Here is a 15,606-nt window from a genome sequence, read left to right as displayed (position 1 = left end):
GAAGTGTCGTGCACAGAGCAGAGTTCTGTGAGTGTTGTGTTAGTATTAAATCCAATGGGAGCAGACCCGCCAGAACAGCCGGTGAACTCAGCCCTTCAGTGCTTTGCCTGTTCTACGCTATTTCATGCCGGAGTGATTTAACTGCTGTTAAATATGTACGTGTTTCACTTGAGCCAATGCAGCAGAAACAGAAACCAGCCCCAGAATTAATGGGGCTCTGCAGAGGAGCCAGAGACTATTCATCAGCCTGTTTGCAGAACTGGCTCCAACTCTGAACTCTCATGACCACGCTCTGAAGAAAACACACTTCTAATGTTTCAGAGCTCTCGGGCATTTATCACTCGGTCGTTGCACGTGCTCGTGCAGGTAAGAATCCAAAAGTCCTTTCTCACTTTGGAAAAAAACCCCACAACGGTGCCTGACTGGTATCTAACTGGCTGACTGGATGTGCAACAGAAAAAGCAGCATTATAGGCTTAGGTTTGTTAAACTGACGCCTCCTACGATTTTAGCAGGGTGGTTTTCCGCGCATCCCTTAAATGCGTGTGATGTCAGGCTGGTGAAAATACAACATGTCCCCTTAAAGACTCGTACGTAACCCAACTCCGCTGAAAAGTTAACGCCGAAGATGAAAGCGCAAGCCGGGTCTGTGCCACCGCGCTCCCGTTAGGAGCCGCTCCGGGGGCGGCGGGGCCGCCGACACGGGATCTTCCGAGAGCAGCGTCTTACACGTGAACCAAGGGCAGCGGGGAGGCTTGGAAGAGCCGCCCGGGAGCCGAGGGGCGATGCCCGCCGGCCGGGCCGGTCCGCGCACTCGCTCACTCACCTGCAGGGCCAGGCAGCGGGCGTCGCTGCTCTGCAGGGCGGCCCGCATGTCCTCCACCAGCTCCCGCAGGCTGCCGTTCTCCTCCTCCAGCTTGGCGATGCGGTCCTCGGCCCGCTCCAGCGCCACGATCTCCTCGTAGCACTCCCGCGAGCAGGGCCCGGCCGGCCGCCGCTCCGCCGCCGGCCCCCCGCCGCCGCTGCCGCCGCCGGGCCGCCCCGCCGCGCCGGGTCCGGCCGGCTCCCGGCGGCGGCGGCGGCGGGGGCTGCGCAGGCGGATCTGGGTCTCGATGTGCTCGCTCTCCCGGCCCAGCGGCAGGCGCGGCACGGCGCGGCGCGGCGCGCTGCCCGCCTTGGTGCTGAAGTAGCCGCAGAGGCGGGCGTGGAACTGGCGGAAGGTGAGCTCGGCGGAGAGGCCGTCCCACAGCCCCGCGCACTCCTCGGGGTCGGCCTCGGCCGCCGCCGCCTCCTCCAGCCCCAGCACCTGGCACAGCGTCCGGAAGTCCTCGCCGGGGATCCTGCCCGCCCCGGCGCAGTCCAGGTGGTGGAAGATCTCCTGCAGGTACTGGTCCAGGCCGGTGGCCAGGACGACGATCTCGTTCTCCACGCCGCGGTCCAGCCCGTAGTGGTAGGCCAGGGCGCTCACCAGCCACTGCGTCCGCCGGGCCGGCCGCCCGTACGGGTCCCAGCCCTCAGGCGGCTCCATCGCGCCCGCCGCACCGGCCGCGCTCCCCGACCATCCTGCCCCCGGGGGCGGCCGCCCCGCCTCGCCTCGCCTGGGCTGGGCTGGGCTGGCAGCCCGCCCCGCTCGGCGCCTGCGCCCGGGGCGGGGTGCCGGGGGCTGGCCCCGGAGGCTCCGGTGACCCCGGTGGCGGGGTCTCGCTTCCCCCACCTCCACGGGGACCGCTGCGTGCGGCCCCCGGGCCCTGCGGGGTTCCCCGGGGCAAAGCGGGCAGGTGACCCCCCCACTCCGTTTGTCCGTCAGGAAAAGGGTTTCCGGCCGAGCCGGAGCTCGGAGTTGGTTTCTAACTTCTTAACTAGTTTCTTTCTGGTTCCTTTTTAACGCGAGCAGAACAACAGCGTCGCAGAATCCAGTTTAACGAGTAAGGCTTGCGAACGAGCGAGTGGTCCCACTAAATTAACGAAAGGAATGCGCTTAAAAGTTGATCATCTTTCTGCTCGCTCAGGCGTTTTCACTTCTGTCGATGCGCTGTCTTTATGGTATCGGTATGTATTTTTTAAGTTGTCCGTAACAGAGATGAACACACGTTAAACTGGTTCCAATGAGGGAGCTTTCCAAAGCTGTGCTTCTCGTCACTTTTGGCTATGGAGTAGGACCTGCGTTGTTGAGTGCAGCTACAGTCGGGGAGCAGCACGAGCAGGGCTGCTCCACTGGCAGGGACACGCCACGAGCCAGAGGTGACCGTGGCACCAGCTGTGCCCAAGGTCTGAATAGGGTGGCAAAGTTGGGGTGGTGGTAACGGGCTCCATTGACAGCCCCAGACAAGGCAAGGCGGTGAACGAGGTCTGGGGTCTGTCCAAGAAGTCCCATCAAGAGCAGCAGCAGATAGGGCCAGAGAGAGGGCTGGTGGAAAGACTACAGTGCAGGTCCAAGGTCCATCCAGCAGACTGGGCAAGGACCAGAGGTAGGTACACCTACAGCATCCCTCAGGGAAGGACAAGGGGCTTAGCGCTGGGTGCTCTTGGGCAGGGGGTGGGGGGCCCACCTTAGGTTGTTCAGGGCAGGTAAGGTCTGCTGGTGTGCTCAGGGCCCAGAAGCTGCTTTTACTTCCCACAGTTGCATGGGAATGTCAACTGACTTGGTGTGCTGTGCGTCATCAAGAAAAAGCATCCTTTGGAAGGCTGTTGACCTTCCTCTTCACTAAAAATCCGATTTCTGATTGTTTCCATGGTAGGCAGGCAACACACAAGGCTGGCTGGCTGAAGATCTGTTTTCGGTTTTTATGTTACAAGACGTGGGTTCCCCCAGGGTACTTGATGCTCCACAGGATCAGCCTTCCTGTTCTCAAGGGCTGAGTTTTATCTACCAGTAATCTAATGTGTATTTATTATCTGAAACAGTACTGTGTTTTGTAATTGTGCAGTCATTAGGAATCTCCTGTCCAGCTCATGGAGTTACTTCAGGGGGTTTTGGGTGGGGTTTTTTTGATATATTCTTGTACCCTTAAAGAGCTTTCTCCCATTTTCCTCTTGTTTGAAGTGATACATAAATTGTAACTTATATTTTTGATTGACTTGGGGAGTGACTGGATGAACTAGATGCATGTATATTCCTTATTCCCTCTTATAGCCACATATACCTATAAAACTTGAGCTTTTCTTAGTCTGGTAATGTTATTAATGCAAGAAATTGACTTAGGGTCAAAATGTCCCTGCAGTGCAGCACCAGGGAGAGACAGGAAAGACAAAAACATAAACCTTGAATGTTTTTAGCAGATACTATGTAAATCCACATCCATTATCCACACACATCAAACCGGCTGACCCCAAATACCAGCTAAAGCATCAAGGCCCTAGAGTTAGACAGTGCAACAATCTAAACTTGTTTTGGTCTAGCTAGTTTCAATTGTAAAAATATTTATCAAGTGGAAATAATTGATTTAAAAGCTGCCAGAAGCTTTACCAGGCTATAAACCTGTCAGCGTGAATTGTACTTTAGCACCTACGGTTTCCAGTTGGGTTTCTTGGTGATGTCTGTTGGCTAGAAGAGAGGCATCGTTAACAGCGCTGGGGAGCATTTGGGCCTCTCTTGAATTCCTCCTTGCCCATCTGCTGGGCTTCTGGTTTGAAAGAGCAAAGGACATAAATGGCATGACAAATCTTTGGCTTTCTGTGTTATCACTGTAACAGGGAAATGAGAATGTCAGAACGATGTCAGTTCACATTCACCAAAGTTTCATCTCAGAAAGAAAGCAGATACTTGATACCAGCAAAATACCCCAAACCTTTGGCTGTTGAGTTTTGTTTGACTTTTCAGAAAAAGCTCCGACTGCTGGGCAGTTAGGTTTTGCATCATGTTTTCTTCAAAAACAACCACCTGATCCAAGACTTTTAACCACTAGACAACTGTGAAAACAGTTGGACCAGAGAAAACTTAAATGTCGCTTCAGCCTCTCTGTGACAAGGGGGTTGCGTTTGATAGAGGTAAACTTTCCTTTTGCTCCCTGCTTTTCTTTAAACTAAACCATGAATTGCCCTACACTTAACCTTTTTTACAGTGCAGTGCTTCTGGTATCAGACGTACAGAAAAAGCCGTCACAGTGTAATTACAATGACTCTTGTGTTTACTCCCGACTATAGCAAGACTAAGATTTTACTCCTGACCCAGAGAAGGTTTGCCTGTTCCTTGACTTATTCTCTAAACCTGCTCAAAGAGGTGGCAGCATTTTATTAAGTATTCAAGGACTTTTTCTTTACTAAGTTGTTCCCAGTTCTGATAGTGCACTCCAGCATGAAAGTAACTTGAAGGAGTTCCAACTGTAGAAAGACCTGATGGGAAAGCAGGATCTGAATGGAATGGCTCTTTCTACAGGGGTGTGGTAATAGTTGGAAATTACAATATATTAAAATTCTGCTTTTGAAATTACTTAACTGGATACTTTAAGAGGTTAAAAGGTGCCACAATCAGACTTAAGCTTGTTTGCCAACATCATTGATGGAATAATGTTTTAAATTGTATGAGGTAGCCGTGGGATTAGTTAAGACATGTAAACTACGTTTATAGAAAAAAATGGCTTGAGTTTAAGCTAACTATAGTTGTATTTTATTTCACGGTTCATATGCGTTGCAGGACTGAGGATCAGCATGGTTTGCATTTGTCAGACGTTCCAGGATATCAGTAGCCTGGTCTCATTTGTGTGGCAGGTTGTTGTTCAGTACACAGAGCCAGCCAGAACTGCAGGACTGTAGAAGATGCTCATCTTGCCAGAAAGATTACTTCATTACAGTAAAAAAATAACCAACAAACTTTATTCCTTCCAGACTTTCTACTGTCAAGGAGAAAAGTGAAAATGTAGTGCTAAGTACCTAAAATTTGTTTTCCAAACCCTTTCCAACAAGGTCATACTGTGATATTATCGATCCTTTTAAAACTGTTGTTTCTGAAACAGTTGCTTTCACAAGGAACTTCAGAGATGAGTTAAAATAATATTAGTGGTGCAGTGTTGTTCTTGGCATGTTCTTGAAGTTGCTTGCAATTCCAAAAATGTTGGGTGTTGTCTTTTTGTTTGTTAGGTCCAGCATATTGGGACGGCTCTGCGTATACAGTAAGGCAAAGAAAGAAAAATGTAATTGAACATCCGTATCTGTCGTGTAGTTCTGCTCCTGCCTGCAGCGTGTTTTCGTTTAATACATACACAGACAAGATTTTAGATGTATGCATCTAGTGAGTGTGTAGGTAATTCTGATAAACTGTGCAAAAGGCTGTAAAGATGTTCTATATGTTTAGCGACATGAAGAGCATATTGGGTGGCTACAGGAAAGAGTTTCAGTAACTAATATAGGGAACCTTAGTAAGCTTCTGAACGTAAGGAAAATGTCTATGTTAAAAATGGACAAGAACTGGTGTCTGGAGCCTCTCTTGGCGTGGAGTTGATGGGAAACCACTGGGGTTAATGAAAGACCTTACCTAACTGCAACTTGGTTTTTATCCTGAGTGATATTACTAATTAGATTGTGGTCTTTCGCTTGGCATAAACTATTTAAAGCGAAGAAACGATTTGTTATGTAGTCTTGCAGAGGAAACAGCTGCAGCTCTCTGAATAACCAGGTGTTGTATTTGACATTTCTTAGCTATTCAGCGTCTGGAACAGTTTTAAGGCTCTTATCCTGTAATTAGAAAAGAGAAATCTACTGCTTTCGACTTTATTTAGTGGTGCTCATGGGGTAAATGTTTCTTTTTTATGAACAAATCTTGGAGTAAATGGAGGGGGAAAATTGGAAATTCACGATAGGATAAGTGAGACCAGAATTTGCCTTGTAGTGCTTCAGTCAATATTACTCCTGGCTTTCTGTTTCTCTAGCTGATAAGTTTGCCAGAGTTCCTGTGCAGGCTGTAAGGAGCCGATATGATCTGAGCCTCTGCTACAAGGTTTTGACTCCTGTTAAGAGTGTGTATCTAAATTACTTCAGAAGAGTATTTTCTTTCTAAAACATTGATGCCATCTTAATTTCTGCTGTAAATTAGACTGTAGATTCTCAGGATAAATGTGTATTTTTTAGCTTTAGCCGTTTTAGAGCACCACTTCTGGATATTCCTAAATACCAGAGATCACTAAGTCTGTGTGTACAGGTGAGGGAATGGAGGTACAGTGACTGTAAGGAGCAGATGCAAGGAGGGTGATGGAAGCTTCAGCCTTGGTGTTGGGACCCATTTTGTGTCCATCTGGCCATTCCCATGACATCTAGAACCTGAAATCCCTGGAAAATCAGAATCGGTTTCCTTACAGGTAAGTCGGACATCTTAGTGTACGGTCCGTCAAAACGGCACGCTGGACAAAGCGCTGCATAGAGTTAGATGACACAAAGAACGTGGGTGTCCCCTACTCCTTGTTATTCTGAGGTTTTATGCACTTTGCTGAGGATTCACAGCCCTGAGCCTTTGCCTGAGAGGAGCTGTGAGTATGCGCTTCTGGCCTGATGGTTCAGGTTCTGCCAGCAAGTGTCGGTGTGTGTCCTGTTCACTGCTCTCTGAGACTCTTCATGCACTTTCAATAAACCATGGTAGATCTTAAGACTCTCTCTTCTAACTGAGCTCAGCAAATCTTGAACTCCTTTCACAGTGGTACAGTTTCAGCAGGAAGAGCGGAAAATGTCCCTGTGCTCTGCCTAACGTACAGCCCTGACGGTTAGCTAGGTCTCACTCCCGGCAGTCAGAAGATGCAGGTGCAGCAAGGCCTCAGGGAAGGGAAGAATACACATGGGTCTCCTGCCTGCAAGGTAAGTGTGCAGGCTGTGGAACTGGTTGTCCTGAGTGTGATAAATTCATCTTATGTATTAATTCATCTTATGTATTTGTTAATCAAACCAGTTTTGTAAGCCTTGCACAGCATGTTCGCTTTTGCAAGGCAGTGTTAGCTCTTGCAAACAGGTGCAGTTGGAAACTTTGTAACTGTAAGGTCCTGCTAAGTGAACGGGATAGATCGGCTTTCAATGCCTAATAAGGAAATATTTTAAGGTACGCATGCTCTAAAGGACAAGAAACACAGAAGAAGACTACAACCTTCATCCCACGGCCCCCTTAGCAACCAGGCGCGCTATCGCAGAAGACACTGAACAAGGCCGCGCGGGCCGGGACTCTGGGTTTTAGCCCGGCAACCGAGGACTATAAAAAGGGGACTCGAAAGGGGTTGGGTGCGCGCCCGTTGGTAGAGCAGAGACTCCCCGGCCGCCCAGCGCTGTTTTGCCTGTTTGCTGCTTGCTTCAATAAATTTTGATTGGACTGTCCACAGGCTGGCGTATAATTTGTCATCGCCACCCATAACAATTTTGGTGCCGTGACTCGGATCAGGTAACTTGGTTCGGAATCTAAACTCTGGGGAGGCGCCCCATCTTTGGATGGCCCCGGAGTGGACAATATCCTTTCCAAGACCCTTACCTCCGAACCCTAAATTTGGCAAGCAGGCAAAAGAACACTGCAGTACCCCGTAATTTTTGTGCACAAAGATCCGGACGAAGACTCCAGGTTAAGTGAGTATTAAAAGCGTTCCTGTTCGGTCGGGGTGGGTTTCCCGAAGTGCGCATGAACGAGACGCTCCCGAGAGGAGCGAAGTGAGTGCGGACCCTCTTGTAGTGCGGTTCTCATTGCCCGCGAGGGCATGAGCCACGAACGAGGGGTGCGTGTGTGTGTGTGTGAGAAGGCACTTCGGAAGATGGGGCAGAAGAAAAGCAAGCCTTCTGACTCCATGTGGGGCCCCAAGGTGAGGTTACCCGACATACCGCCAGACAGCCCTCTAGGATTAATCATTGCCCATTGGGATGACTGGCCGCCCAGACAAGGCAAAAGTAGAGAAAAAATGATACATTATTGTATGCAGGTGTGGGGTGGTAAACAAATCAAAGGAGATGGGGTATTTTGGCCTGTTTTTGGGTCATTTGAGGATTGGATATGCCAGGCCCTAAACATATATGTAAATGCTAAGGAACCCTTCAGTTTAGAAGAGAGTGAATATGCTAGTTTATGGATAAGATTAGATACCCGAGTCCACGTGTTTACTCTAAGTGAAAAGAACCATAGGAAAAAAACTAAAAACCCCAAAAAACTTCCCGCACCTCCTCCCCCTTATGTTCCCCCTACACCCACGCCTGACCCAACCCCCCCTCCCTCCTCTCCCCCAACAGTCCCAGACCCAGACTTAGGCTCTCCTAGTTCCCCTGAAGAGACTCGGAGAATAACGAGGAGTCAGACTAGGAGGAAAGAGCAGTTAGAGGAAAGACTATACCCCTTAAGAGAAATAGCTATGGGAGGACCACAGCCTGGCATGGGATTTGTGCCAGTACCTTTGAACTCCGGAGATATAAGGGAATTTAAGAAGGAGATGGGGAACCTTTTAGAAGACCCTTTGGGAGTATCCGAAAGGTTAGACCAGTTTTTGGATCCTAATGTATATACTTGGGAAGAGTTGCAGGCAATTTTAGGCATACTATTCACAGTAGAGGAAAGGGAAATGATTCGAAGAGCAGGAATGAGAGTTTGGGATCAGCAGCACCAACACGGACCAGGCGCAGATATTAAATGGCCATTACAGCGGCCAAACTGGGATAACCAGAATGCAGAACATAGAACTCATATGGCAGATCTGCGTACTATAATTTTTCAAGGCATTAAGGAATCTGTTCCCCGAGGACAGAATATTAACAAAGCATTTAGTGAACACCAAAAGAAAGATGAGACCCCCACTGAATGGTTAGAGAGACTAAGAAAGAATCTGCAGCTCTATTCCGGGCTGGACCCTGCCACTCCGGTAGGGCAAGCCCTGTTAAAAACTCAGTTTGTGGCGAAATCATGGGTAGATATTAGAAAGAAACTGGAAAAGTTGGAAGATTGGCAGGAGCGAGGATTAGATGAATTGTTAAGAGAAGCTCAGAAAGTGTATTTGAGAAGGGAGGAAGAGATCCAGAAAAGACAAGCAAGGATTTTGGTGGCAGCTGTCCGAGAAGGACAGAGAAGAGTAGCACCCCGTACGGGGGGATGTAGTGCCCAGGGGCCAAATGAAAGACCCCAAGGAAGCCAGGGTGACACAAAGGATTTGAGACAGGTTGAGTGTTTCTACTGTCAAAAGAAAGGACACCTGAGGAGGAACTGTAGAAAGCGTATACAGGATGAACGGATGTTTAAAGAAGATTAGGGGGGTCAGGGGCTGTATTTGCTGGGGACCCCTAAGAAAACAGAGCCCTTGATAAAATTAAAATTAGGTCCCCAGCATCAAGAAGTTGAGTTCCTTGTGGACTCTGGGGCAGAAAGATCTACTGTCCAGTCAGTGCCCCGAGGATGCTCACTGTCCTCGGAGAAATTGCAAGTAATAGGAGCAAAAGGGTAACCGTTTCAAGTACCGATAATAAAAGGAGTGGAAATAGAAACTCCATCTCAATTTGGAATAAGATCCTTTTTGTTGGTACCTGAAGCAGAATACAATTTATTAGGAAGAGATCTAATGATTGAATTAGGGATTAACTTAGAGATAAAGAACCAAGAAATAGCGGTAAAATTGTGTGTTTTGACAACGGAGGATGAAGCTAAAATCAATCCTGAAGTATGGTCTACCCCGGAGTCAGTAGGACAATTAGACATTGCTCCCTTTGAAGTCACTATTAAGAACCCAGAAGTTCCAATTAGAGTCAAACAATATCCCATGTCACAAGAAGGCAGACATGGACTACAACCAGTAATTGAAAGGTTGTTGCAGCAAGGATTATTAGAACCTTGCATGTCACCACACAATACCCCCATTCTGCCCATAAAGAAATCGGATGGGTCGTACTGTTTAGTACAGGATTTAAGAGAAGTAAATAAGAGGACTATTACTAGATTCCCAGTGGTAGCCAATCCATATACTTTACTGAGTCAACTTTCCCCCGAATTAAAATGGTATAGTGTAATAGGCTTAAAGGACGCATTTTGGGCCTGCCCTCTAAAGGAAAACTGTAGGGATTATTTTGCCTTTGAATGGGAAGATTCTGAAACCCATAGGAAACAACAATTAAGATGGACTGTACTCCCACAGGGGTTTACAGAATCACCAAATTTGTTTGGGCAAGCTTTAGAACAAGTATTAGACACTTTTGAATTCAGCCCAGAAGTGACTTTAGTGCAGTATGTAGATGATCTGTTGTTAGCTGGGGAGGATCAGGAGGCTGTTAGAAATGAGAGCATTAGATTATTGAACTTTTTAAGCCTAAAAGGATTGAAAGTTTCAAAGTCTAAATTGCAGTTTACTGAAGAGGAAGTAAAATACTTAGGACACTGGCTGAGCAAGGGAACTAAGAAACTAGACCCTGAACGAGTGAACGGTATTTTATCCCTCCAGACACCAACAAACAAGAGGCAGATAAGGCAATTGTTAGGACTTTTAGGGTACTGTAGACAATGGATTGAAAATTATAGCAGCAAAGTGAAGTTTTTGTATCAGAAATTAGTGGGAGTAGGATTAATAAAATGGACTCAAGAGGATGAACAGAGTCTAGAAAACCTCAAAGCTGACCTTGTAAATGCTCCGGTGTTAAGTTTACCCGATATTAAACGACCATTTTATTTGTTTGTGAATTCAGAGGGAGGAACAACCTTTAAAATACTAACCCAGGAGTGGGCTAGAAGAAAGAAACCCATAGGCTATTTTTCTAAACTATTAGATCTGGTTAGCAGAGGATGGCCTACTTGCTTACAAGCTATAGTAGCCACGGCCCTTTTAGTTGAAGAAACTGGAAAAGTAACTCTAGGGGGAGAATTGAAAGTATATACACCTCATAACATACAAGGAGTATTACAGCAGAAGGCAGACAAATGGATCACTGACACCAGGCTGCTGAAATACGAGGGTATTTTAATACATTCCCCCAAGTTGGAACTTGAAACAACTAGCTTCCAAAACCCAGCTCAATTCTTATATGGGGAACCAAGTGAGAACCTAATTCATGATTGCGTACAATTAATAGAACACCAAACCAAAATTAGAGAAGATTTAGAAGAAGAAGAACTACCGAATGGGTTGAAATTATTTGTAGATGGGTCATCACGAGTGGTAAATGGGAAGCGAAGATCAGGGTATGCGATAATAGATGGGACCACCCTAGAGGTGAAAGAATCTGGCCCCCTTGAGGCGACGTGGTCAGCCCAAGCTTGTGAATTATATGCGGTATTAAGAGCTTTGCAGTTATTGAAAAATAAACAAGGGACGATATTTACAGATTCCAAATATGCATTTGGGGTAGTTCATACATTTGGCAAAATTTGGGAAGAACGAGGGTTAGTAAACTCTCAAGGGAAGGGCCTAGTACATGAGGCCTTGATAAAACAAACTCTAGAGGCTCTAAGAGGACCCAAACAAATTGCAGTAGTACATGTGAAAGGCCATCAGAGGGGTATCAATAAACAAATAAGGGGAAATAATTTAGCTGATGAAGAAGCAAAGAAAGCCACCTTACTAATCGTAAAGGAAGTGGAACAGACACAGACTCCAATAAAAGCCAATGGTATCGTGAGTTTTACCACTCAAGAAAAGGAAAAACTCAAACAAGCGGGAGTTATTGAAAAGGACGGGAAATGGTGTCTCCCTTATGGGAGAGAAGTAATTCCAAAGGGGGCGGCATGGAGAATAATGAGAGAATTTCACAGGCAAACTCATTGGGGAGTACAGGCATTGGTAGACCAATTCGGAACTAAGTATATGTGTATAGGAATATATGATATAGCCAAGAAAATCGTTGGGGAATGTTTAACGTGCCAAAGGGTAAATAAGCATCAGCTCAGGGAAAGAGTACTAGGAGGACGCGAACTGGCTAAGAGACCATTTGAAAGAATACAAATCGATTTTACCGAACTTCCCAAAGTGGGCAGATACAAATATCTCCTAGTACTAGTGGACCATTTGACCCACTTTGTGGAGGCCTTTCCGGTAGCCCGAGCCACTGCAAAAGCTATAGTCAAGGTACTGCTAGAAAACATCGTACCGCGGTATGGAAACATACCAGTAATTGATTCAGATCGGGGACCCCATTTTACCTCCAAGGTTATCAAGGAGATCTTGGATCTCTTAGGAACTAAATGGGAATATCATACCCCATGGCATCCACAGAGTTCAGGAAAAGTGGAAAGAATGAATGGGGAAATTAAAAAACATTTGACTAAATTGATCATTGAAACTAAAATGAATTGGATAAAATGTTTGCCATTAGCCTTATTAAATGTAAGGACATAACCCAGAGCAGACACTGGGGTCTCTCCTTTTGAAATGTTATATGGGATGCCCTATGACCTAGAAATGCCGATTGAGCACCCAAAGTTAGAAGAAAAATTCTTACAGGAATATATCGTCGAACTCATGAAGAGATGACAAGAATTGATAAAGAAAGGACTGATAGTGCAGAGACCACCCTTAGATATTGCAATACACAAATTACACCTGGAGATAAGGTACTGATCAAAACTTGGAAAGAATCATCTCTAACTCCCTGTTGGGAGGGACCGTTTCTTGTTTTGCTTACTACAGATACTGCAGTCCAGACTGCCGAAAGAGGGTGGACTCATGCAAGCAGAATCAAAGGACCAATTCAGAGCTCACATTGGGAGGCGATTAGAGACCCTGACAGCTTGAAAATTACGTTCCGAAGGAAAGCAGATGAGTGAGACTGTCTTTTGTAACAACCCTAACTGTATATGTTATCCCTTTGTATGTTATAGGTGTAAACTCTGTAGAGAAAAGTGGTGGGTCCCTTGCCCCTATGGATATTCCCCTAGCAGTATTTGCCACGAATGTTATAATCACGAACGGGAATTAACTGAACAAGCATTACGTGTGGGAGTAGCAACTGGGAAAATTCAGACGGGTCGTGACCAGAGTGAGGTGTGGAGTCTGGGAGGTGAAAAATAAGAGTTGGGAGATCTATAAGTCAAAGTTGACTAAATATGACAAAGGAGGTTCCCCTGAAGAATACAACTGCTGCCGAGAAGATAGTACACCTCGCTGCTCTAAGCAACAGAGTAGGCAGAGGAGAAGGCAGAGGCGTACTGCTGTGGGGATTGAGGTTAATGAACCACCTCCAGAGATGGCACATGAGGTCCCTTGACTTACAACTCCCAGACCCAATGACCTCAGGACCGCCCCGAAGTTCGTCATCTCCCTCAGGGAGTAGAACCGAAAACCAAATTAAATGTCAAAAATGTAGAAATATTTATAGGAAGAGCAAGGCAACACCACTTTTCTCAATCTTAAATCTAAGTATATGGATAATAAGTCTGCTATCAATGCTGACGGAACCTGCCTGTGGGAACGAGAACCCTCATCAACCATATAAGTGGACGTTTAGTAAATGGGATGATCAGAAAACTACCATTACCGCAGGGGCACCCACATTTATTATTACCAATTGTAAGTTATTTGAAACCTTAATAGGAGATCATTATGTGTGTCAACAAAAACCGGATGAAGGAAATGCAAAAGCCACCTATTGGTGCCCCAGTTCTAACCCAGGAAAAAGTTATTGCAACTATCCGGGGGAATATTATTGTGCTTATTGGGGATGCGAAACTGTAACAACAGGAGGTTGGAAAGTCCAAACTTCTGACCCATATCTTAAAGTTGACAGGGGACCCACGAAATGTAAAAAGCCTACTTATGGATTTGAAGGAGGTTTGGCTAATCTTGGTAATTGTAAGTACCTAATGATTCAAATATTGCAACCCCAACATGATGGATAGGAAATCGGTAAGACCTGGGGAGTAAGATTTTGGGAACAGGGAAGCAACAGGGGAATACTTATTGTTATCAAAAAGGAAAAGATAAAACATCTGCAAGCTGTAGGTCCTAATTCAGTAGTTAAGGAACCCAAAATACTACCCCCAACCCATGATATAACCATAGGAAGAAATAATATTACCGAAGAAACCCTGAGAGAAAGAAATCAGTCAGATCCTCTATGGGGAGGAACCCCGAGGAAAAGTAATCCATCAGATCCTCTATGGGAAATAATACAAGCTACCTACCAAACTTTAAATCATACCAAACCAAACTTAACAGAGGGTTGTTGGCTTTGTTATGATGTCAGTCCACCTTTTTATGAGGCAGTTGGAATTAATGACACATATAACTTGAGCTCAGAAACAGCACCTTTCCAATGCTCTTGGGGAAATAGGAAGGAAAGAATAACCATGCAACATGTTACTGGAATAGGGGCCTGTATAGGTACAGTACCTAAGGCAAAGCAAACACTGTGTAGTTCTATTAATACCAACATCAACAAAACTGCCGGAAAATGGATTATTTCCCAGGAAGGGGCTCGATGGATATGTTCGAAAACGGGACTTACTCCGTGTGTATCTCTGAGTGTGTTTAATGCTTCTCGCGAATACTGTATACTAGTCACTATTATCCTGAGAATATTGTATCACCAAGAAAGTGTAATTTATGACTATTGGGATATTAACACACAAAAAAGAGTGAAAAGAGAACCCATAACTACAATAACAATAGCCACACTGTTAGGTATTGGGGCAATAGGAGCAGGGACGGGAATCACCTCGCTCATCCAACAGAAACAAGGATTTAACTCCTTAAGGGCTGCTATAGATGAAGATTTAGAAAGGATTGAAAAATCAATAACAGCATTAGAAAAATCTTTAACCTCACTATCAGAAGTAGTGCTACAAAACCGGAGGGGGATGGATCTCTTATTCCTACAGCAAGGGGGGCTCTGTGCAACTCTAGGAGAGGAATTCTGTTTCTATGCTGATCACACAGGAATAGTTAGAGATACCATGACAAAATTACGAGAAGGGTTAGAAAAACGGAAAAGGGACAGAGAAGCCCAACAGAACTGGTATGAGTCCTGGTTCACCCAATCCCCCTGGTTAACTACTCTGCTGTCAACCATAGCGGGACCAATAGCTATATTAATGTTGATTTTAACTTTTGGACCTTGTATATTAAATAGAATTATTGAATTAGTAAAAAATCGACTAGAAGCTCCACACCTAATGTTATTAAGAGGGCAGCATGAAGCTGAAATTGTTGAAAGAGAAACTCCCCTTCTTTCTCTAGTTCGAGAAACCGTAATCTGGTTTGACCAACAAAATGATGAAAACAAAAAGGGGGGATTGTGATAAATTCATCTTATGTATTAATTCATCTTAAGTATTTGTTAATCAAACCCGTTTTGTAAGCCTTGCACAGTATGTTCGCTTTTGCAAGGCAGTGTTAGCTCTTGCAAACAGGTGCAGTTGCAAACTTTGTAACTGTAAGGTCCTGCTAAGTGAACGGGATAGATTGGCTTTCAATGCCTAATAAGGAAATATTTTAAGGTACGCATGCTCTAAAGGACAAGAAACACAGAAGAAGACTACAACCTTCATCCCACGACCCCCTTAGCAACCAGGCGCGCAATCGCAGAAGACACTAGACAAGGCCACATGGGCCGGGACTCTGGGTTTTAGCCCGGCAACCAAGGGCTATAAAAAGGGGACTCAAAAGGGGTTGGGGGCGCGCCTGTTGGTAGAGCAGAGACTCCCCGGCCGCCCAGCGCTGTTTTGCCTGTTTGCTGCTTGCTTCAATAAATT

At 45.8% G+C, this 15,606-nt stretch overlaps 2 protein-coding genes across 12 annotated transcripts in view; one reads left to right on the top strand and one right to left on the bottom strand.

Annotated features, from left to right (window-relative positions):
• The window catches only part of EFCC1 (EF-hand and coiled-coil domain containing 1), a 58,850-nt gene extending 57,242 nt beyond the window's left edge, over positions 1–1,608 (bottom strand). For 3 of the 4 annotated variants that reach the window (XM_029995874.2, XM_029995872.2, XM_029995875.2), the window contains exon 1: positions 826–1,608. In XM_029995874.2, coding sequence (XP_029851734.1) covers positions 826–1,527 — 702 coding nt within the window. In that variant the 5' untranslated portion in view covers positions 1,528–1,608. The remainder of the gene's footprint in view (positions 1–825) is intronic. The other variant, XM_029995871.2, reaches the window with a different exon arrangement.
• CFAP92 (cilia and flagella associated protein 92 (putative)) overlaps positions 133–15,606 on the top strand; it is a 52,536-nt gene continuing 37,062 nt past the window's right edge. For 7 of the 8 annotated variants that reach the window (XR_005930927.1, XM_041118611.1, XM_041118612.1 and 4 more), the window contains exon 1: positions 3,843–6,779. Coding sequence is in view for 7 of the 8 variants with exons in the window: in XM_041118611.1 (XP_040974545.1) it covers positions 6,720–6,779 (60 nt within the window). In the remaining variant the exon portion in view is untranslated. Of the gene's footprint in view, positions 367–3,842; positions 6,780–15,606 lie in introns of those variants that run through there. The other variant, XM_041118613.1, reaches the window with a different exon arrangement.

This window comes from Aquila chrysaetos, chromosome 20 (genome assembly GCF_900496995.4).
Source record: "Aquila chrysaetos chrysaetos chromosome 20, bAquChr1.4, whole genome shotgun sequence".
Lineage (NCBI taxonomy): Eukaryota > Metazoa > Chordata > Aves > Accipitriformes > Accipitridae > Aquila > Aquila chrysaetos.
The sequence above is the reverse complement of the archived record's forward strand: the minus strand, read 5'-3'. Positions and strand labels throughout refer to the sequence as shown.